This window comes from Varanus komodoensis, unplaced genomic scaffold (genome assembly GCF_004798865.1).
Source record: "Varanus komodoensis strain SLA01 unplaced genomic scaffold, ASM479886v1 scaffold53, whole genome shotgun sequence".
Classification (NCBI taxonomy): Eukaryota; Metazoa; Chordata; class Lepidosauria; order Squamata; family Varanidae; genus Varanus; species Varanus komodoensis.
In genome coordinates, this window is record NW_025336126.1 from 4,814,002 (window position 1) to 4,836,987 (window position 22,986).

At 47.0% G+C, this 22,986-nt stretch overlaps 1 protein-coding gene across 5 annotated transcripts; it reads left to right on the plus strand.

Moving 5' to 3' along the window:
• The first annotated feature begins 1,503 nt into the window (after positions 1-1,503).
• On the plus strand, positions 1,504-22,516 carry PRMT1 (protein arginine methyltransferase 1). Of its 5 annotated transcripts, XM_044448120.1 has the most exons (12): positions 1,571-1,615; positions 4,925-4,982; positions 6,815-6,858; positions 11,641-11,742; positions 11,870-12,025; positions 12,501-12,564; positions 13,910-14,052; positions 15,521-15,608; positions 16,115-16,230; positions 17,405-17,555; positions 18,152-18,273; positions 20,603-22,516. In XM_044448120.1, the coding sequence occupies exons 1-12, from the start codon at positions 1,586-1,588 to the stop codon at positions 20,684-20,686; spliced, it is 1,158 nt and encodes a 385-aa protein (XP_044304055.1). In that variant the 5' UTR covers positions 1,571-1,585; the 3' UTR covers positions 20,687-22,516. The 5 variants fall into 5 exon arrangements, with proteins under 5 accessions (XP_044304058.1, XP_044304055.1, XP_044304056.1 ...); XM_044448121.1 differs by lacking the exon at positions 6,815-6,858 and having other exon boundaries at positions 4,925-4,978; XM_044448123.1 differs by lacking the exons at positions 4,925-4,982; positions 6,815-6,858 and having other exon boundaries at positions 1,504-1,615.
• Positions 22,517-22,986: the final 470 nt, after the last annotated feature.

The following is a 22,986-nucleotide window of genomic DNA, read 5'->3' on the forward strand; positions in this document are numbered from 1 at the left end:
AAGCAAAACCAGCTATTTTGTAAACATCCATGACAAGCCCGTTAAGTGACACTCCACTATCCCCCCTCCCCCCAATTTGGCAAATTGAAATCCAGTGGCTTAGTATCAAATCTGCTTGGGGTTGGAATCGGTTATACGCTTTCCAAATTCACGATCCAGCTGGGATTGGAGAGAGTCAGGCATAGATTTGATTATTTTACTATTATCAGGCAACATGCTAATCAATAACTATATTCGATTCCTTTCCTCTGCAGCGATAGCAGGAAGCGGAGGCGCGCACAGATACATACACACGGGTAAACCGTACTCCCAGCTTCGTGTAATAAAAACTTGTCAATGGCACTCTTGTTGGACCAATAGGGATGCCCCATGACTTTACCAATGAGCGTTCACGAATAATTCCCAACTTGTGAATGGAACCACACTGGACCCTGTGATCCACGATTCCTATTTCGATGGTAGGAGGCGGAGAGCCAATAGGACCGGCGAAAGTGTTTAATTGACAACAAATTCAACCAATGTATGCTGTCATGAACAGAAAACGTTATTACAAGTCCCGGAGTGACGCTTTGCTCTTTTTCTTCCTAAAAAAAAAAAAAAGTGACCTTGCGATGGAATAATAAATGCCAATTAGTAAATTATTTTGATAAGGTCTGCTTCTCCTTGACATGTTTTTCCGCCAATAAATTGTTTAATTAAATTAGTTTCCTCTTAAGTCGCATACAATTTGGCCAATACGAGAGTGAAGGACACTATAAAGGTTTTTAATTTATAAATAAGCACCAAATTGGCCAATACTGACTTAGAAAATAGTTTTATGGGCGGGATTGTGCTGTTGAATGACACTTCATCTCAACCAATCGAGTGTCAGGATGGGCATCTTTGCATCTCACCCTCACATTCTATCTTTACGTCCTTAGCCATTTTAACTGAGGATATCCGGTCTGCGCTACTTCAGTTCTCCCATCAGACCGAGCAGCGCCGCCTCTATCACCTCCTTTGTCATATTTCGCTGAGGCAAATGAACTCCAACACTCTTCTTTGATTGTCAGGCCGGCAAGCCAATAGATGTCTTTCTCTTGTCCTTCAGAAATTAAAAAACCAATAGCTAAGGCGAAGGCAGAAACCTTTGACTGATGTCTAGGTTTACCAATGGTTATTCACCTCTCACCCGACACATCTTTTTCCTGCGCTGATTGGCGAATCTTCCCCCACCACACCAATGGCATGTCAAGTTCATGAAAAGGCGACTCCCTCCCCTTCCCTGACTGAGGCTCCCTCCCCTCCCACATTGAAAGTTATTTGCGCGTGCGTCTGTACGTGCAAGAACTGAAAAACCGAGTCCCTCCCCCTCGGATTCGTCCAATGGAGTTTTAAGCTTTGGTTAATTAAAAAAAACCATTCCCCTTCTGACGAACAGAGGCCGCGCCAGCCAATAAAAGACTCGGAGGCGGGGCTTCTCTCCCTTTTTCTTGTCTTTGGAGCGACAGCGCCCCCGCCCAATAGGTGGTTCAGTCTCCTCCCTTTGCTCAACGAGGCTGGGGGAGTAGGGCCAGCGGTTCTCTTTCTGTGTCTCATTCGCAAGATGGCGGAGGCTGCAAACTGCATCATGGAGGTGAGGGAGTGTGGGGGGGGGGAGAGAAAGGAGGGGAGAGTTTGAGGTAGCCTAGTGCCCCCTATACGCTGGTCCGCAAAGTCCCTCCATTAAATCACGAGGTTGCTTTCCTAAGACTCCCTCCCATTAACCCCGCACTGCTTTAAGGGGGCCTATGGCGTCTGGCCGTCCCCCCACCCCACAAGTGACTGACCCTCCCAGCCTCCCCCCCCCCCCCCCGCTACCTCTTCCCATTAATTTCCTTTCCCCCCCACTTGGAATAATTTGCTGCCACCACCGTCTCCCCGTCCTTCGCTGTAGGCACTAAGTTTCTTTCTAGCCCATATTCTTTCCCGGTCCCCACATCATTTTTACTCCTACAGGGTGTAATTGATAGAAGGGACCCTCCCGCCCCAGTAGCTATGAATGTGGGGATGAGGCTGAGCAGGGTTTGTGTATGCGCGTCGGTGGTGGAGGCTTCTGTAGCATTAATATTCAGTAGGCTGCCCTGTTGGCTTTCCCTCCACGGCACTCGGTCGTGCACTCGCACCCATGCCCGCTTCCCCCTAAAGGCCCGCACCTTCTCCTCAAATAATCGGATTCCTTTCCTCCTCATGGTAGCCGCATGGCACGCCTTGCCCCCACCGGGCTCCGCCCCCGTTTGGCCCAGCGGGAGGCCCGTGGAGCTCCGCCCCGCCCCGCCAGCCTTGGAGGAGGATGCCGGCCCCATAGATCCTTTCTTTCACACGCACACCCCAGGTGGAACCCGCTCCTCACTCTCCTGTGGTCCTTGCAGGGTCCCTGCCCCGCTGATATCCCCGGCTCCCCGTCACCTCCCCACCCACTCTGTGCAGCCGCCTCCCCCCCCATAAGAATGCCACCGGCCCAGCTGAGCTCTTTCTCCAAGGAGGATCCTGCCCTTTTGATACTATATGTTTCCCCAGCTTTCTCGGATCCTTTGGACCTTCTGGGGTATTGTTTCCCAGTAATATGGAGGCATCATGGACCTGCTGGAGCCCTGGAGCTCATGGAAATTCGGCCTCCTTCCGGCCTTTGTAAAATTCCTTTGCAGACCCCAAAGATCCTTCCTTCAATGATTCGAAGCCATTTGTTAAATCCCCGTGTTCGCCAAAATGCTTTTGTCAAGTAGCACCCTTAAGCCCTCAACCCTGTGAGGACGGCTGCATACTCACTCTGTCCCCATGGTTTTTGGATTATATGTCTCATCTGGTATAGTCTTTGCCAGTCCCAATAAATTCTCCGGTTAAATTCAATTTTAGGCTAGACCTTGGAGTGTTTTTAGCACTGTGTTTGAACACCACCGAATTTTTAAAAGAGGTTGTCCCTTTGCCTTGGTGGGCCCATTGTGCCCTGGTGATAAGGGGGCTGTGGTGCTTTTGGGGGGGTTGTTTGGCTGAGGGAGACACCCCATAGCCATACAGATTGTATGTACTTTCTTGAAAGGTGCATGTGAAGCTAGTTAAATTCAATTGTAGGAGGAGTAGCCTTGTGCTTTTAGCCTGGGTAAGGAGGTAGAAGAGGAAGGATAGCAATATTGTGGGGGGAATTAATTATACTGGAAATCCTTGGATCTTCTAAGAATGATTGTCAGGAAAAGCTTTCAAAATGTAGATAGTGTGGTTGGTAGGTTATGAAGAACTTGAGGAAGGGAAGTGTAGGAGAGACAGAACTGGGGAAGTTCAATAGTTTCAGCATACAAGCTTCAGGAGGGGTTAAATCTGAAGAAGTGCTGTGAGCAGGAAATGAAAGATCTGAATTAGAACCAGGGGTTGAATTGAATTTGGAGAGGAAGCTGCTTGACTTTCCACTGGGGGAGGGAAAGATCTGAAGCTGAGCAGGGGGACAGGAAATTGGTGTATCTTTCACCCATTTCACGCATTTGAAGGAGCATCTTGTCTTAGGACAGGTCTTCGAGAAGTCTCCTCTCCAGTCTTTTCCACTGGAAAGGGAGTGAGGCTTAATGGCTTGAGATGGGTGGGCTTACTCCTTTCCTTTGGCTTTTAAAGTTTTAGATACCGTAAGGGACAGTTTGCCGAGGATCGGTGCTCTTAAACAACCTTGGCCAGCATGGTGTCCTCCAGAACTTTTGGACTTACATTCTTAACATTCGTAACCATGTTGCACTGAAGAAGGTTGTAGACCAAAACATCTGGAAGACATCAGATTGGAGAAGGCTAAAACATCCTCCTAGGAATTTTGTAAAGAAGTTGCCTTGTTGTTGCCCTGTTTAGAAAGTCAACGCTGTTATGCCTTTGCTTCAGGCCTGCTTAAGACAGAGAGAAGCCCTTGTCTGGTACAGGGTAACAACTTGCATTAAGCTAGATAAGGCGGAGGCTGCACTGATAACCTCTTAAGAGTTCTGGTGGGGTTGGTGGTGCTGGGTGCTTGTGCTGTTAGTTCTGTATATCTGTGGGCTAGAAATACATCAGAATGGTATTTTAAGTCCTATGAGAGTATTAGACATCTCAGAAATTACTACTGGAAATAGTGAAATTGAATGGCAAGAGTAGTGAGGACTGAGGGCAGGAGTGGTCCGACATGAGTGTGTGGAATATCAAACTCCTGTTACTTTGTGGCTGTATTCTCTGTAACTTAAATAGTTAGCACAACCTTTTTTGCCATTCAGTTTCACCTTCATTACTTTAAATAGTAGTTCTTAGCATGATCATAAGACCTTGCTTACCAGTGCCTTATGGTAGGAAATAGTGTTCCAGAACATCTTGGTTCTACACCAAACCCTTTATCAGGAATTGCTTGACTGAGGGAGTTGTCACACAACAAAGCAATCCAAGAGAGCCCTTTATAGCCTGGCCTAGCAATGTTGATGGTATTTCAGCTGACTTTATTTTTCTATTCTTGGCATGGGATTGTGATAATCCCATAAGAGGCCTTTTTTTTAAATTGGAGGCGACCTTGTTCTGTGCAGTGCAATTGTCATGTTGGTGACATTGCCATAGTAGAAGGTGCATGCGTTATTTGAGGAGGGGGGGTCTCTTTCTACAATAGGCGAGCTGCTAATGAAGACTACCTTTCTATGCCTTGTAACTGTCTGTGTTGCCATGGCAATCCTGAGACCTGGTACCATTCTCTGGAAGGAAACTTGGTCTTTCTCGACACTGGGGCAGCAGTGTAGCTGGATCTGCCTTTTGACGCTTCCACCCACACTCAGACTTGTCTCTGTATCCTTGGCCACATCTTGCCACCTCTTCTGTCCCCCTTACCCCCACAGTTAACAAGATCCAGTCTCCGGCTCAGTTCCCGTTGAGCACTGAATTGACCTTATTTCCCTTGTTACTCTCTCTCTCCTAGAATTTTGTAACCACGCTGGCTAATGGGATGAGCCTGCAGACTCCGCTAGAAGATGTAAATATCCTTTGATTTCATGAGCACTTGACTAGTGCCCAACCCTGGTTGTGGGTGAAGCCCAGTAGCCCCATCCAAATCTGCTTTCCTTACAGTGTTGCTGGCTTGGTGGTCTATCATCTAGCAGCCCTTCCTCTTTCCCTTACATTTTTCCTTTGGTAGATCAGTCTCCATAGTTGCTCCCCTCCTGCTTTTGTAGGCAACTTACTTATTGAAGTATTTCCCTTCAAAGCTGCTAGGAATAACCTACCACTATTCCTATGAATTGTAAACATAGATGATAACATATTTTGATCTCTTATCTGCTCTCAAGAATACCTCCACATTACCTATTTAAATTCTGCCTGTTCCGGCTTATTTCCATACATCTTTTGGGACATTTCATCTAATTCTCATAACCCTTTCAGTTTGTGTAGTTAAACAGTGCAAGATGAAAAAGGATAAGGTCCTTGAAAGTAATTCATTTGTGCAAGGGATATTCCTAATTCACACTGGCTGAGAGTATTAAGTTGTTTGCTTCAGATTGTTCAATCTGCTGTGACTGCGACCTTGTGCTTGTGCCCTCAGTGGAACCTGCTTTCCTTTGATCCAGTTAATTTAGGACTCTCTAAGCTGGTTCATGTGACATGACAACCCATCCGCCAGGGTGAGTTGTTGTGTGATGGAACCCAGCCTGATTTCTGCAGGTTGGGTTATTTTTGATGAGAACTCATGGATTGCTTTAGAATTGCTCATATGCATTGTGGCCTGTTGTGTTATCCCAATCCAGCAGGATGCTTTTATGGTGGATTGCTGGGAATGGCAACAATCTGTGTCATACTCTATGCTGCCAACATCCTACATTATCCCTTCACAACACCTTCCATCCCATGCTTTCAAAACCTTGTGAAGAAAGGACACAGGTGTGTGTTCCAAATGTATTCAAGTTTTCTCCTTCCCCTTTCTCTCCCCCCCCCCCCCCCTTCTTTAAATGGAAGTACATAGGAGTTAGGGCAGTTGTAATTCACATTTCTTCACTTTTCCCTTTGAATTACTGCATCATCATGACATTTCTGTACATTTCCCAATCCTGCTGACAGTTTTGTAACCTATATGAAAATGTGACAGCTAGTAATGGACACAGCCAGCAAGCATGAGGGTGCGGGAGCCAAAAGTGGCGGTAGAGAGTGCCCCACCAGCAAGTGCCCTTACTTTGGGAGTGGGCGTGCTTGTTTTAGAGTACCATGAAGCATCTTTTTCATATTTATAGTCTCACTCTCATAGGAAAACACTGCGTGTGAATGCAGTTTTGGATGAAGGCTCAGACATTTTGGGGAGGTGAGGGAGAAGGGGAAGGACCTAGTTGGGGATTTTCAGTGCTGGCCAGACACGAAGTTCCATGGCACTCAGCCCTCTTGTTTATCTTTGTCCATGGCTCCTTCTGCATGCCTGTTGCTCCTCCAATATTTGTGAGCTTCTGTTCCCACCACACATTTCCAGAGTTAACACAACAATGCTCCTGCCTGTCCCAAAAGCTGCAGTTTGAATTAAGAATTATAAAACAGATATATCCAGTTCAAAGCCATCCTGGAGCTTATTTTCTTATTGAAGAGTTGGGAAATGAGGAATGGTTATAGCACAGAAATCCATATTCTTTCTGCTTTAATGTCTTCATTAAAAAAAAAAAAAAAAGGTCCTAGCTTTAATGCACATGTGCTGGAATGAATACCGGAGGAGTGTGCCCTGAAAGATCTGCTTGGCGGGGCTGGATAGGGGATTGGGTGACTTTGGGTCTTGGGGTAAGGGTTTGTTACAGTGTGGGTGCCCAGCTCACTGTTTCCTTAACTTACGTTGCAGCTCCCCATACCTGGGGACAGTCAGGGACTAGAGCAGCTCAGGAGGTAGGCCTGTACCAGTGCAGCCAGCCACCTGCTCCTGGAAGTGAGTGAGGATGAAAAGGCTGCCCCTAGAGGGTTGGGTGGACAGAGGAGAATGCACTGGGGCCGTAGATACTATGCAGCTAAGAAGGCTGCAGTGGCAAGTCAGAGCACATTCCCCTGCCCCGAAGTGGAGCTGTAGCTTTAATTCCCATGTTCATCTGTGGCAGAAGATTTAAACAAATGTCTGCCTGGTCATTCATGCACACGTAACCTTATTTCTTAAAAAATTAACTGTGTTCATCTCTGAACAGGCTTGCCTTCTAAAAATTCAGCAGGGTACTTTGTCACCAAGAAAAATGGATTTGCTATGGCATAAGCTTTCATGAACTATTCCTTACACATTTTCTGTTCTATGAAAGCTTATGCATCAATATATCGGCTTGCATTTTATTAATGTTTAAAATATCTTTCTACCTACCTACCCCACAGGAGGCTTGGAGCAAGACAATAAGGGGGAAGGCCTTTTCTATGATGTGCCCCCCCATATTTGAAACAACCCCCTGCCTGGTACCAGATTTACCATATTTTCAGTACCAATTCAAGACAACCCTCTATGCAGAGGCCTTTAAAGGTCTTGGTTATCCAGGGGCCTGAAGGGTGATTTTTCTTCTTTGCTGGGTTTTTTTAAACTGTATGTTAAGCTAGTTAAAACTAATTTAACACTGTTTTTATTGTATTTGTACTGTATTTTATGCATTGGGGTAAACAACCCAGGGAGTTTTCTTTCTGGGGTGGTAATGGTGCTGTTGCTGATGATAGCTTTTCAAAAGGGTGCCCATATTACAATATTCAAGCACAAAACTGTCCAGAATTAAGAACAGAACAAGCCAAATTTAAAATATCCTAGGTACTGAATAAAACTTTAAAACCTATTAAAAATCAGCTGAAATTAAATTGCCTTTATAGCCCACCTGAAGCAAGGCAAGGATTGGGGACAATCTGGCCTCATTAGGGAGGCAGTTCCATGATTGGAACTTCAGCCTTCCTCTGCCAGGTCCTTTGCAGCTGTGGTGAGATAAACTCCTTGACTCTCACCATGCTGGCTGTAGATGCTGCAAGTTGTAGTCTGACAAATCTTGAGAGCATGAGGGGTGGAACCGTGCCTCAGAGTCATTGGTCTTCAGCTGATGCTCAAGGTGGTTTAAAGCAGATTGTCTTGTGTTCTTGTTTTACTGAAAACATTGCCACATATTGTATGTGCACTCTTTGAGTGAGAAGGAAACTACGGGCAGCTGTTCCTTCTCTCACTGCTGGCAGAAGCCAGGCCGGTGGTTCTCTTGCTGTGACGTTGTTCTGGAGAAGCAGAGCAGATAGCCTCCCAATGACTCTTAGCCATCCAGTGGTGAGGCAAGAGTGTGCTTCCCTTCATTTCTGCAATCCCAGGACTGTGAGGAGTGCAAACTCCTTGAAGCTGTTCTAATCTAGCTGAAGACGAGGTGCAGAGCCTAGCTCTTGCTGTCATCACTGAGGCAGGGCAGCTTTCCTCTTACGGTGGAACCGTTTCCGAAATCACAAGTGATGTCATTTCCTAGGGGTCCTTCATGCCCGAACCATGGATGAAGGCAGCGTGTGCTGACCTGCAGTCTCAGACTCATTCCAGATCTCCTTTTCCTTTCAGAACAGTTATATGTACAGAAGTCCTATGCTCTTTTGTGTTTGGTCAACCTTGAACAGGAGTGGGCCTATAACTTTCCTTAACTTTCTCTAGGCTGCCTAACCAGTTGTGACATCTAGGAACATCTAGGAAGCCATACAGTTAAAAACCTAAAAGTGTGCCTTGTATTAATGACTGGGATTAAAAATGGGTTCCAGGTTAGCAAAGGCTGAAAACTTTAAAAGTGCCACAAAATTCTATGATGTTGATTGCAATTGATTGGATATCCCTGCTCCTGTAACTATTTGAATAATTTTTCCTGGTTCTGATGTTCATGACATCATAAGTGTTCACCTTTCATTGTCTTCCTATATTTCAGGGTTAGGTATCACAGTTTTGGAACTTCTCATTGAGGCTTCCCCCCCCCCCCCCCCAGAAATCTGAGAACTGCTGTGGCAAATCTGGTGATCAGAACTAGAATACTCTGTAGATGCTTATTTTATTTTAATTTATGTTGTTAAATTTATATTCCACTACTCAATAGTCCAGCAGGACTCTCTAGTGGGGGGCAACTCAGTGTGTCTTTTTAGGTGGCCCATGCTTCATAAACATCAGTGTCAGTTTGATAGCTCTGCCTATCATCATTGGTGCAGGATTTTTCAAGGTCTGTTGCTGAGTCGAACTGCTTGCTTTGTTTGAGGGCCTTTTCTTCCCATGTAAGGTGCGACATGCTCCGCTAAGAAGGCAAGCTGACAGTTAGCAAGCCTGCTCTCTCCCTAGGGCTTCCCATGCAGCTGGAGCCTAGGATTTGCTTCTTTTCAACCCAGAGGCAGTAACCCTGTGTGTTTGCGGTTCACTAGGACATCGCACAGGCATCTTGCTGACCCGAATCACAACGCTGTAAAGCAGCCTTGCAACAATAACAACAATGCTGTAAAGCAGCCCGGTTGCCATAAGTGACGAAGAACAACAGCTTGTAGGCAAACGAGCAGGCTGGTAGCAAAAGAAGGGATGCAGTCTCCCTCTGTGCCCAGCATAGAAATTCAGTGTTGTTCCTCCTGTGCCAGCCCCAGCAGATCAGCATTTGTTTTTCAGGCTAGCAACTTTTGGGGGCAGGAAAACAATGCTATTTAAATTGTAGGGTGGGCTTCTTGTGTGTACCTATTAGGCCTGGCCACTGTGAACCTTCCTCCCATAAACTGAGGTCTCTGTTCTGGGAGCAGCTCTGTGCCTTGTTGAAACAGTCTTGCTTGGAAGGCCTGATAGTTGAAAAGCAGCAGGTTGCAGCCTTGCTTTCAGGCACAAAGACCCCCACTTCACAAATAGCTGAACAGGACACTTTTGTGAATGAGTTATATCTCCTGTTTGGAGGTTGTAATTGCTGCAGTCATGTGTTATGATTATGTCCCCCCCCACTTTTTTGTATTGAACAAGGGAGCTGAACCGTATGGGCCCTAGATAAATTGATGCTGGGGAAGGTGGAGGGACAGGTTTGGAGCCATAAAATGTAGTAACGGCAAATGTAAGTTGTCCCCTCTTTAAGCATCCTTTTTGTCTCCTTCCTTGCAATGCCTCAATTTTGGGGAGGGTAGAAATTTGTCAAAGGTCTTTAAAAAACCTGGCTAGGGAATGCTGGAAGTTGTAAGATTTTTTTCTGTCTAAACATGCATACGATTACACCCAAAGGAACTAAATGGCTCGGATCCTTTTCACCTCTATTCCTTCCACATACTAGTTTTTAAAATTGCTTCTGCCGAGAAACGGAGTAGTCTGCTTTAAAGTGTCCTGCATTTCTTTCACCATTTCCCACCCACCTGCAAAGATGGTCAATTAAAAACAAAAGCCACGGAAGGTTTTTCCTCACTGGTTTCCTCTATATGAAATCAGACTGAATGAGCCCCAGCTCAGTCTGAGCATAAAGAAGCTCTATGGCCAAGAATGAACTTGGATAATCCCTCAAGGCAGGCAAGTGCTTGGCTAGCAAAAGAAAGATGTGCTTGTGTGATTTGTGAGGCGTTCAATGCATGATGGTGTTTACCTTTGTGAGGTGGGGGTTTAGCTTCTAAATCAGTTCTTAGATCCAAGCAATTCTGATATGTTTTTGGATTAATGTTTGGCCCTAGGCTAAAGCCCCACAGTGATATTGGGGACCCAAGGCCTCCGGATATAGAAAGCTGCAGGAAGAAGTCAATCAAATTGCCATTATGCTAATTACATTCCACCGAGCTAGGAATAGGCAGAAGAGCAAAAACAGGTATTTGTGGCTGGGCAGAACAAAAAGAAGGGTTTTCTCAGATTTCTTCTTAAAACACAGTAAATTCCTGCTCAGCAGCTAGCTTTGACAGAGAGCTACTCTTAATATTCAGCTTTACAGTGGGACACAACTGGTATTGGCATTATAATTGCAGTAATATATGATGCTTGGTGGTTAGGGTGTTGTGCTGGGATGAAGGAAATTTGAATTTTTTATTTGAAAAGATACAGTTATGCACATTCAGGTCATTTCAGTTAAATGCGAGAATTTGGTCCAATGTGGGCACAAAAGGGATTCACTACAGTTCATTGAGATCATAGTAACCCAATGAAACTTAGTTGTGTGTATATTTAAGTGTTCCTAAACTCACTGTAGCAGCTCTGCCACAGCTGCAATATCAATCATAAACCTCTTGGCTGAGTCAGATTGTCCACCCATGTTGTCTGTTGGAGTCTTCCCCAAGCTGCTGCCCTCTAGGTGTGTTGGCTGAGAATTCCCATCTTCAGTACCCATTCTAGCTGGGCATTATGGGAGTTATAGTCTAACACATCTGGAAGACAGCAGTTCTTTGCTTTCAAATGAAACATATTGGCTGGGGGTGATGGGGGTTGTAGTCCAGTGCCACCAGAGGGTGCCAGGTTGGGAAAGGGCACAGTCCTATGCATGTTTAGACAGGATGGGTCGCTGAGGAATGTTGGGAATTGTAGGCCTCCTTCTGTCTAAACATGCATTGGCTTAAGCACACAATCCTATCTTCAGCTGAAGGTCTTCAGAATGTGGGCAGGGATTGAAAAGGAGCAGTTACATCGCTCCCCTTCTGTTGCCTTTGCAAGTTGAAGTGAGGCCTTGAGGTGAATGGGCCCGTCCCATTGTAACTACCTTTGTCTTCTGCCAGGTTTCGTGCACCCAGCCGGAAAGCAGCGGCAAGCCAACGGCAGAGGAGATGACCTCCAAGGATTACTATTTTGATTCTTACGCCCACTTCGGGATTCATGAGGTGATAGTCAGCGGGGGTGTGGGTCCTAAAACACTTCCATGGAAAATGAATCATTCTTTGGGGATGTAAAATGTACTTAGGAAAGGCTCACTGACACGCATCCTCATCGTCTTCTCACCACATGTAGGAAATGCTGAAGGATGAAGTGCGTACGCTGACCTACAGAAATTCCATGTTTCACAACCGACACCTCTTCAAAGACAAAGTGGTCCTGGACGTTGGCAGTGGGACTGGAATCCTCTGCATGTTTGCAGCCAAGGCTGGAGCCAAGAAAGTCATTGGGGTGAGTGAGAGGCAGCTGTAAGCAGGCCAGCCTCCATTGTCCGGCTCATTCTGTGAAAGCGACTGCTGTGCTAAGCAGTGCAGGCATGAGCGTCTGGAGGTCTGGACTAAACCTAGTTCCAAATCCTCCAGTAAGAAAACCAGCGTTCCTTTATGAACCCTCTGAGTGCCTGTGCAACAGGGGGAGGTAAATGGGGCCTTTAACTCTCCAGCAGAACTCGTAACACGTTTCTTGCACAGCTGTGAGGATTAGAAATGGTTGTGTGTGTGCACGGGCGCTTCTCACATATTCCACCTCTTTTCCATATTCCTCTGAAAAAGTGGGAGCTAATGATTGCTGGGTGAGCAGGAAAAGGAAGGAGAAATACTTTTTCTTCCATGTGATTCATTGACATGTAAGATCTCTCCCCACTCTTTCTCTCCCATGCCCCTTCCTCCCTGCCTGCTGCCCTTCTTTCCAACTACCCTCTTAACAGATTGAGTGCTCCAGTATCTCTGACTATGCTGTCAAAATTGTCAAAGCCAACAAACTCGACCATGGTGAGTAATTGCTTTGTTTTTCAGCTCTGAACGTTTGCTTCGTTTACCTGGGCCACTCAAGTTTAAGCAGAAGCCAGTGCCCTGTTGGGTGAAATCTGACTGCTCTCTGTTAGCATCCTTGGATCCCTCCCTAGTTTTCTCCCTTTAATGCAAGGTGTGCTGTGAAATGTGCAGCCACAGGCCCTTGCACATTTCTGGCCAGTATTAGGGTGTCCTCGAGGTTGTCCTCTACATTGAGCCCTCCCTTTTTCATCTTCCTTTTCATCTGCCTCTTAAATGCAGAAGTGGTAATGTAGTTAATAATGTAGGCGGTTGTCTGAGGGTGGGGGACTGCATTTTAATTTTGTAAGGGAAGACTCGAGATGCAGTTTTCCTCCACTCCAGTTTTCTCCCTTTAATGCAAGGTGTGCTGTGAAATGTGCAGCCACAGGCCCTTGCACATTTCTGGCCAGTATTAGGGTGTCCTCGAGGTTGTCCTCTACATTGAGCCCTCCCTTTTTCATCTTCCTTTTCATCTGCCTCTTAAATGCAGAAGTGGTAATGTAGTTAATAATGTAGGCGGTTGTCTGAGGGTGGGGGACTGCATTTTAATTTTGTAAGGGAAGACTCGAGATGCAGTTTTCCTCCACTCCCTCAGAGACTATGACTCATGCTTGGGCCATTCCTCATCTTGTCACAACTGCAACCTTCGCCCTTCCATCCGTCTCTCTTGCACTTCGGCCCCCTCATCTCTTTCTGAACTCAAGTTTTCAAAGTTCTCATCCCCTCATCACACGGACATCATGCCCTCCTTAAAACTTACACTGGCTTCCCTTCCGCTGCAACGCAGACCTCATGCTTACCTTTAAAAACTCTCTGGCCTTGCTGCACATTAGCCAGTCAAAGTTCTTCTGCACTGGCGTCATTCCTCCCTTGCTGTCCCTTAATACTGGCACGTTTCTCCCAGAACAGTCTTTTGCTGCTGCTTTCCCCTGTCCTTTCCTTGGAGCTTCTATGAAGCCTCCAACACCACCTTTTCATCCTCGTCCTCTATGGAAACCCAGCCCCAGCGCATGTGGCTGAGTTTAGCACCCCTGCTTCCTGTGTGTTCCCTCACCTGTGTTGAATTTCGAATCGTAAACTGAATCCGTTCCCGTCTTGCTTTGTGTACTGATGACTGCAGTCCGTAATTCTTGCACTGGGCAGGTTCACTCAGGCCATGGCTGAGAGCATCTTGTAGGCCTTTCGTTTCTGTTTTTGCTGTTTTGCTGAATTGCTTTTAAGAGTTATGCTTCCTAAGCTGTCGTGCACCTTCCTTCTGTGCCATCCTATGTTGTTGTTGCTGTTGTTTCTTCCTCCCTTAAAGTGGTGTCCATCATCAAGGGCAAAGTGGAGGAAGTGGAGCTGCCTGTGGAGAAGGTTGATATAATCATCAGTGAGTGGATGGGCTACTGCCTCTTCTATGAATCCATGCTCAATACTGTCATCTACGCCCGAGACAAGTGGTTGGTGAGTTGCCATCGTTCATCTACCCCCCTCCGTATTCCTCCAGCCTGACTCTAATCCACGGTCTCTAGCTTTCCTTCTCCACACATGCTGTCAACGAAGAGGCCCAGCATATCTTTCCTCTTGTAATTTTGGGGTGCCCCGCAGTGTCAGGAAAGTGCTGCTGCTGCCTAGGATCAAAGAGCCTTTGAGAGCATGAGCTTGCCCCATGGAATTCCTGGATCACCTGGGCCAAGACCGCGCGCATTCTTTCTGAAACTCCAGCCTGATGCTGCTTCCTTTATAGATGGACCAGTGGGACATCTTGTATTTCAGGAGCATGGAACTTCCCTTCCTCAGCCTAACCTGGGCAAGGGACTAGTTCAGACATTGGAGAGAAGTTCTGTCTGTCTCCCTCCAGCTCCCTCCTGGGTGGGGAGAAGGACAGGAAAAATGGGGTGGCAGAGTGAGAGAGAAGGGTTGGTCCCATCCACTTTTTGCTCTTTCCCCATTGGTCATTGACATGTGGTATTTGACAGATTACCCCCGAGGGAATGAGACCCCCAACAAAAACAGTTTCTGTCCCTGCTGTATTCCACACAACTTTTCAAAGAGCTCTTCCTTGTGGAGCTCTTAAACCTGTGCTTCATGAAGCGCCAGAGGTTTATCACTGGCCATTAGCTACTTTAGAAACTGGTTGCTGGATTAGATTGGAGTTTAGATTCATTTCTAGAAGGCAAATTTAAAGACTTCCTAGGCATGAGGGGGAATGGAATGCCCCCCTTCCCAGTGGACAGGACAGTTGCAATGAAGATTTACAAAAAATACTTCCTGTTGGGATGCTCTGACTTTGGGATTAATCTAGAAATACTGCAGCACCCCTTCAGAGATGACTAGCAAAGGCAAGTTGCCTTTTATTAAAGGAGGCATGTATGCTGCACTCTAGGATCAGCCTTCATGAAGGTCATAGCACAGAGTATTTCTTGATTACATAATTTAGAATATTAAAAACTACAGTATGCAATAGAAATAAAGGCCGGAGTAAGACCTTGCAGCAGTACAAAGATTTAAAATACAGTATATGATTTACAACAAACTGAAACAAAAAATAAGGGCAAATAAGTTCATGACATGGTGCCAGAAAGAGTACAATTAAATTAAACTGTGTGATTTGAAAGTAACTGTAAAGTATCAGTGTACAAGCCTTTCAAATATAGTAACTTTTTTCCGATTGTGGCTGAAATTTAAACAATGCAACATGATGATTGAAAGTGGATTGGTACCTTACTTTCAGTTTATCCAGTTCAAATCAAGGGGTGTTTGAATTGAAACATGCCTTTGTTGCCCCCATACCTGTCTTGTAGTTCATCATGAAAACTTAGTTTCCACAGGAAGGGAAAGGTTGTAAGTGGGCGGCATACACATTTTATTAAATAAATAAATAAAGTGCTGTGGGGCTTAACCCGTTCCTTCTGCCTCCCTTTTCTCCCAGACCCCCGATGGACTCATATTTCCGGACCGTGCTACGCTGTACATCACAGCTATTGAAGACCGGCAGTACAAAGACTACAAGATCCACTGTAAGTGGCAGGGACACCATAGTGGTTTGCAAGTAGGGAGACCTGACTCAAGTATCTCCAGACAATAAGAAATGGCATGGGGGAATGTCAGTATTGGAACATTAAAGATACCGCTGGTGTCTGAACTTTTGTTTAGAGTGAGCATTTCTCTCTGCTGATGAAACCTGAGATGTAGTGGAAGTTTTTCAGGAGAAGATGAATCCTGGCCACCTAGCTTCTTCAAAAGACAGCCTGCCAGCAACCAGGGTGTGGAGCATATTCTCAGTTCCCCTGGGGTGCCACCAGGTCTGCTTTGCTCTGCATGAACAAAATGCTCCGAGGACTTTCTGCAGTGCAAATGTGCGGGGGGTGCTGAATAGACAAATGACTGCAGAAAGCTTGAGCATGAGGGTCCTAGCCCAGTCCTGCGGGGGAATGGAGTTGTATCTGCTTCTCTTTGGGTGTTCCTATCTTTCATGGGTTAGGGTCTTCCAGGGTCTGACTTCCCTGGCTTCTCTTCCTTGCAGGGTGGGAGAATGTGTACGGCTTTGACATGTCATGCATTAAAGACGTAGCAATCAAAGAACCTTTGGTGGATGTCGTTGACCCAAAGCAGTTGGTCACCAATGCCTGCCTCATCAAGGTAGGTGTGACTGACTGCACTACTCTGCCTGGCTGCCCCATGACCCACCTTGGTTACTGCTGCTGCTGAGCACCGTATCGAGCAAGAAAGCCGCCTTTCCATTCGTCATGCTGTGCTTGCAGGGTGCCTTCCTGTCTCCTGGAGGGTATAATGTACAACAGATGGGCCCATGTGGTGGAAAGTGCAGCAGAGGCACGTGGCTCTCCGGATGTTGTTGGACTGCCCCTCCTGTCAGCCTTAGCTAATGGCGAGAAATGAGGGGAGATGCAAACCAACAACTTTTGGAGGGTAAAAGTTGCCCACTCTGGACATTCAGGGACCCTGACGCTTGGAGGAAGTTCACTTCTGCACCCTGTTGGCTGAGGTATTGCTGTGTCTATCATCAAAAGAGTTCACAGTGTGCTAAGTGGAAGCATTCTCTAGACCAAGCCTGGCTTTCGTGATCACAGATCGATTCACACTTGATTGAATAGCATGGTGAATGTTGCACAGCACTTACCAGAAACAGCGCCAGTCCCCGCAGTATTTACAAGTACATCCCACATTTAGAGAAATGGGAAAGCGGGTGAAGGGAAGCAAAGCTTTTTCCTAATCTCACGAAGTTTGATTGTGATGAGGATGCGGCCTGGAATTCGCCTGCTGCTGTCACACGTGGTCTGCCGTCTTCGCGTGAGCTTCTTGCTCGGGAGGAGTTTTTTTGGTGATGCACATGTGCTTGACTTGGTCAGGATTTCATATGCTAATCGTAGCAGTGGGCAGGTAGTCCATGCATACATGGTTTCCACAGGCAGGACAACACGCAGCCTTGCCATAAACTTGGGAGGAGGTGGGTGGAAATAGATACATCAAGCAAGGGCCAACAAAATGTACAGCCCTCCTGCCTTGTAAAGCTGTAGGAAGCCAGTAATGGAAGTTTCTCCGCCTTTCCTCTGGAAACTTTTTCGAACCCGGTGTAGCTGCCTCCAGACACATGCTATGAGTGGCATGCCAGCTTCATGCATGCAGAATACTCTCAGCTTCGTGTGTATGAAAAACTGGCCACTCAAAGATTTTTAACCTGTAATGTTGGGCTGTTGAGGAGTGCTGATCGTTGCATGCGTGTGTGCATGTGCCCTTGATCTGATTTCTTCCTGCCTTTTACCTGCAATGTTTCCTCCCTACCCATGGCTCACAGGAGGTGGACATCTACACAGTGAAGGTGGAGGACCTCACCTTCACATCACCCTTCTGTCTCCAAGTGAAACGCAATGACTACATCCATGCCTTGGTTGCCTATTTCAATATAGAGTTCACCCGTTGCCACAAGCGCACTGGATTCTCCACCAGTAAGTGGCACAGCCTTGGTTTGGGAAATTGGCAGGGGGCAGCTTTGGTTTTGTGCATTGGTTTAGTATTCTGGGAAGGGTGGAAGTTAATGGTTGCATCTTAACAGGCAGTGGAACTTGGCAGCAGTGAAATTAGCGGGCCTAAGAGTTAGCTAGTTAATAAGCAGCCAGTGCTTCTGAGAAGAATGTGTTATTGCTGGCAGGCGGGTAGTTTAGTTTCAGCCAGGAGGTATTCTAGGCAGGGCTTTCTCCCAGCCCAGGAGTTCTAGTTTTCAGTGAGCCTGATGTTGAAACGCCCAGCTGATAGCTTGAAGGCAAGGGTGGGGGGGTGGGGCAGGGAGCCTATGGTAAATAAAAACCAACTGACCATAAAGGCAGACTTCTCTAAGTTGGCGCCCTCCAGCAGTTCTGGATAACAACTTCTGGTGTTCCTGATGCTTTTCATTGCTTGCCTGAGGCTTGATATGAATTGATGCCCAAAGCATTTGCAGAGCGCCAAGTTGAAAAAGGCTGCAGTAGAGGATGTGTGTAGGAGTCGGTCTCCTTTTCTCCAAGATACGCCTTCTCAGTGATCTCTCCTTGCTGTTGTTTCCCAGGCCCTGAATCTCCCTACACCCACTGGAAGCAGACGGTCTTTTACATGGAAGACTACCTGACAGTGAAGACAGGAGAGGAAATATTTGGCACCATTGGCATGAAACCCAACGCCAAGAACAATGTGAGTCAGATGCTTAGTTCTGATCCCTTTATCATCCTCTGGGAATCTCTTACTGCATCACTCAATTAAAACTCAGGTGGCAAGTACCAACTGAAATAAAATTAAAACTAGAATGAAAATAGATTTCAATCAAAATTAGGGTAAAACAAGAGGGGAGGTATTCATGTGCTTGCTGGAAGCTCTGGGGTTTGTAGAAGTAACAAAAATTGGTATTTTTAAAAGCTCCTTCTCAAGGTGAAGGTCAGACCCATAAACAGGTCAGTGTGGACTGAGTATGCTCAGTAGCCATGCAGTGTTGGTTTCATTCAGAAGTGGAAAACGGGTCAGAGGTGAGAAATGGAGCAGCCTCTTTCAGGTGAGGCTGGCTGGAACCCTGAACAGGAGAACTCCTGTTAGATGATGAGAATATTATTTGGTTGTAGGTCTTGCACAGTCTTGCTTGAATGTCAGAGGCCAATCAATGTTCCTTACGTTCCTGTTTAACTCCTGAGTAGAGTGAGAGAGATTCGGGGGCTTTAAGGACTTTACGCCTTGGTTAAGCTGAAGGAACTGATGAAGTTAATGTGTTTGGGAGTGTGTGTGCATGGGAGGGGGACAAAGAACTCGTTGCCTGGGCCAGGAAAATCCACAGCACTGGAGGATTCTCAAGAGGACTGAGTGGCTGCCAGCCCAAGGAGATGGGTTGCTTCCAGGCTGGAAGCCGATCTGAGTGAAATCTCTCCGCAGAAGCCTGTGCACATCCCCCCCCCATTAGTGTGCATGCACATGCTGTGTTGAAAACACAGCCTGCATTTTTTCCATTAAACTCCCCATTGCTCAAAGCTTGAATCCGATGAATAAACAGCTTTTTTCGGAACTTGAATGACAGCTTGCTTTCCCGCTTTGAGGAGGCATTCCGGGTTGTGGCAGGTCTAATTAGTTTTCCCACTTCTCCCCACACCCTCCTTCCTCTCAATGCTATTTGCTGCACTTAGCCCAGCTCGTGCTTCTCACGCTGGGAGGTGTAGCCCAACGCATCTGAAAGGCTCCAGGCTGAAGAGGGCTCTGCTAGAGGCAGCGAATGCACTCGATTCTCCCAAGTCAGGCACTTGATGGATTGGATGAGTCTTGACGGATTAAGCTTGCGTGAAGTTTTGGGCAAACAAAGCACGGGCTCTGCAGGGTGGGGAAAGCCCCGCGGCATTAAGAGCGTGCCTGGGTGCCTCGCAGGAGACATCGGAGCAGAGGCCTTCCCTTGCGTGAGGAACACTCTGCTCTCTCCCATCAGCATTCTCGCATCTCTAAAGTAAAGGGGTCCTGTAGGGTTAGCATAACCACAGAGGGAAGAATAGGAAGAGCAGGAAGCGTCGCCGATCATGCCCACTGGCCTTGTGCATTCCTTGAAAGGCCCCAAGCCACAAAGTGTCAGGCCAGAGCCGCCGGTGGCGTCCTTGGAATTTGTGATCTTAACTGGACAATAGTTGCTCAGTGACTGCGAAGTCAAAATCAGAGGCCCTCCCAAGTTGTCCCCCCACTGCCACCAGTATTCAGCTGCATCGTATCCTGTGACACTTGGCAGATAAGAACATCAGCAGAGTCACGCCGGATCAGACCAGTGCTGCATCTAGTCGAGCACTGTGCTCAAACTAGGCAAACCAGCTACCCATAGGATCCTTCAAGCAGGATGAGCAGAAGAGTTTTGCCTGCCCAAGCTCCTTGGTAGCTGGTGCACACAGGCACCAGCTAGCACCCAACAGCAGAGGTTGCTAGAACATGGCCAGCAAGTAGCCACCGGTAGCCTCCCCCTCCATGCATTTGTCCAGTTGCCTTTTAAAACCTTCCGAATTGGTGACCTCCATCACTGCTTCCTTTGTCAGTGAATTCCATAGTTTGAATAAGTGCTGAGTGAAGTATGTATTCTTATCCGTCCTGAATCCTCTACCAGTCAGCTTCAGGGTTCTAGTGTTATGAGAAAGGTGGAAAAATCTCTCCCTCTCCCTCTCTCCACCTTTTGTTATATTAAACACCTTTTTCAAAGCAAGGCGCACCTGGTGGCATTTAGAGAGAGTTGAAGGTTGCTGGGTTGGAGAAGGCACAAGAAGAACAAGGGCACGGCACTGCTCTCAAGTACGGGCATGCATTTGTTGGTGGCCCAGTTGTGTGATGCAGACATGAGCAACACACTGCGTGTGGACTGGGAACGAGTGTGTTAAGATGCTAGGAAAAAGGCTATTTCCAGGGAAAAGGGAGAGCAATCCCCCCATTCTTTCAGAGGGGAAGGGTGTGAGGAGGAGCATCTTGGGTGAAATAAGGCTTTGTGACACTTTTCCCTTCTCTGTCCCATGTACAGCGAGACCTGGACTTCACCATTGACCTGGACTTCAAGGGCCAGTTGTGTGAGCTGTCGTGTTCAACGGATTACCGGATGCGTTAGTCCATCTGCCCCCAGCCAGTTTTTCTCTCCTCCTCCTGCAGCCACCCTTGCACCCAGAGCTAACCCTTTCCCTCGTCTTATTCAGTTGACGTATCACTAATTCATTTCATTGTGTAGTTCCCTGTTGCTGCAACTCTGGGCCAGCAAGGAGAGAGAGGGTCAGTATTAGAGGCTGGGGGAAATAGCCAAGACCCCCTTCCAAAACCCCATTGCCCTTTGTTTGCAAAATTGCCCTGCCCCCCAGCCATGAACTTGAGGCTGTTAGCACAACTGAAGACACATGTGGTTTGTCCTTCCGTCCTTTTGTCCTGAGGCCTGAGTGCTGACAGCAGGCATCCATCATGATTTTTTTATTTTGTTTTTGTTAAACCATCGTTGGTCTCCCCTGACAAAACTGTGTTGCCTAGAATTCTTCTCCCTCCCGTGCCCTTTTCTAGAGTTACCTCTGCTCCTCTCACTATCATCTCCAGTGCTAATAGTGCTTGGATTTTCTGGTGTACACACATCTATCCAGCATCCACTAGCAGGGTGGAATGGGTGTCAAAAGATGTGTGTGTGATGTTTTTTTGTTTTGTTTTGTTTTTTTAAATCAAGAGGATGTGTGGAGATGTGGGTGGGAGGGAAAGGGCATCTCCATTTTGTGGGTGTTGTTCCTTCACCGACGGTTTTGTACTTCCCCTCTTCAATTCCCTGTTCCAGACCCCTGGGGGGTGGGGGTGGTTTTTTTTAAGTCCCTTGCCCCTTTGAAAGCTGACATCGTGTGACTTTCATAACTTATGGTTTTTATATGGTTACATTCATGAGGAAAAAAAATAAAGAGGTTGAAACCGCCACCATCACCCCTATTTTACTTGAAAGCACCCGCACGGCTGCCTAGAGCTACAGAAATAGAGAGGGGCCTTCCCTCTGCCTCCATGCCACAGTGGTGTGCCCAGAAAAACAAGTGAGTTGCTCTGTGAAGAACTCCAGAACTAACAACTGGATCTTGTAGGCCTGCATTTACTTGTCATTGCCCTGCTGACTGATGTGCTGTCAGAGCCAGCCCCAAATATTTTGCTACTGGCAGTGTAGCACAGTATCCCCCCCGACCCCCACCACCGAGATTTCGCTCAAAAGGGCCAACTGGGCTGGCAGCTGGCTTGCAGCAGTGCAACAGCAGAGCGCCTTCCCCTGCTTGTGAGAGCGGCAGGTCTCGCTTAGGGAGCAAAGGGCAAGTTCAGCTGTACACGCAGCTCTGAGACACCTCACCACCATTCCTGACCCTCCGCATCCATCACCTGAGGCGTTAGGACAGCCCTGGGTTGGACTGCGAAAGAAGCAGACAGTGGAATCATACACTTTACAGCCCCTCGAACTTAGTCATAAATCATTCTCACTGCTACATCATTAGCCCCGGTATATTTAGAAGCAACTTCAAATCCTGTGTGCTTTTTTTCAGTGTGGAAGACACAGCGCTACGTGTGGTTCAGGCTGGCTCTGCCCTGTCCCTTAATTGTGGTTAGTGTGAAGGGAGGGGGAAGTCCAGAGTAGGGAGCATGGTGTGATTCTGCGGCTAAGAGGCAGGGCTGCCGCTTGGGCACAAGAAGGAATGTATTTGAGCAAGCAAGGGAAAAGCTGCTGCTAGGCCAGCTCAAGGTAAACATAAGGTAAAGATACGTTGATGGCTGTGCCCAGGGCTGCGGCTTGCACAATTCTTCGCCCTTTGCTAGGCCATCCAGGGTTGATGGGAGCAGCAACGGTCCCTCCAGGGCCACATGGGCCCCACCTCTGCTGTATTACATTTTGTATGGAAGTCTTGGAAAGCACTTATTAAAGGGTTTGTTAAACTGACTTGACCCACACTGTGGTTCCTACCCTTGGAGAAGATGGAGGAAATACAGTGCTTTAGCTCTGCACATGCCTGGTCTGATTGCAGAGCGGAAGGTTTCTTCGCTGTACGCTCGGTGCTGGAGCTCATTCCGGGCATGCAGGAGAGCCCAGATAAATTTCTTGGGATTGTGAACATAATTTGATAGCTTAGGTAAGCGGGTGATGGGAAAGACCTCTGACTGGGGATGATGAGAGTTGTAGGCCAACACGCAGATGCCAACAGACTGGATGAGGCAAAGATCTTAGAGGAAATGAATGAATTTTAGTAAAGACTGACAAGTCTAGCTTGCCTAGTTCAAAACGGAAGAACTGCTTTTTATGCTACTTTTTCCAGAAGCAGACGAGAATAATGCAGTTCTTGCCCTTCCTTCCAACCTGCAGTAGTTGATCAGAGGTCCAGGTTGTATGATACGTGGAGGGGAAGTAGATGA

What these genes read in the sequence shown, in the direction of transcription:
- PRMT1 (XM_044448119.1), top strand. Translation starts at nt 6,679, where the DNA reads ATGAATACCGGAGGAGTGTGCCCTGAAAGATCTGCTTGGCGGGGCTGG. An exon ending in ACGCCCGAGACAAGTGGTTG is followed by an intron (nt 14,053 to 15,520) that starts GTGAGTTGCCAT and finishes CTTTTCTCCCAG; the next exon opens with ACCCCCGATGGACTCATATT. An exon ending in GCGCACTGGATTCTCCACCA is followed by an intron (nt 17,556 to 18,151) that starts GTAAGTGGCACA and finishes GTTGTTTCCCAG; the next exon opens with GCCCTGAATCTCCCTACACC.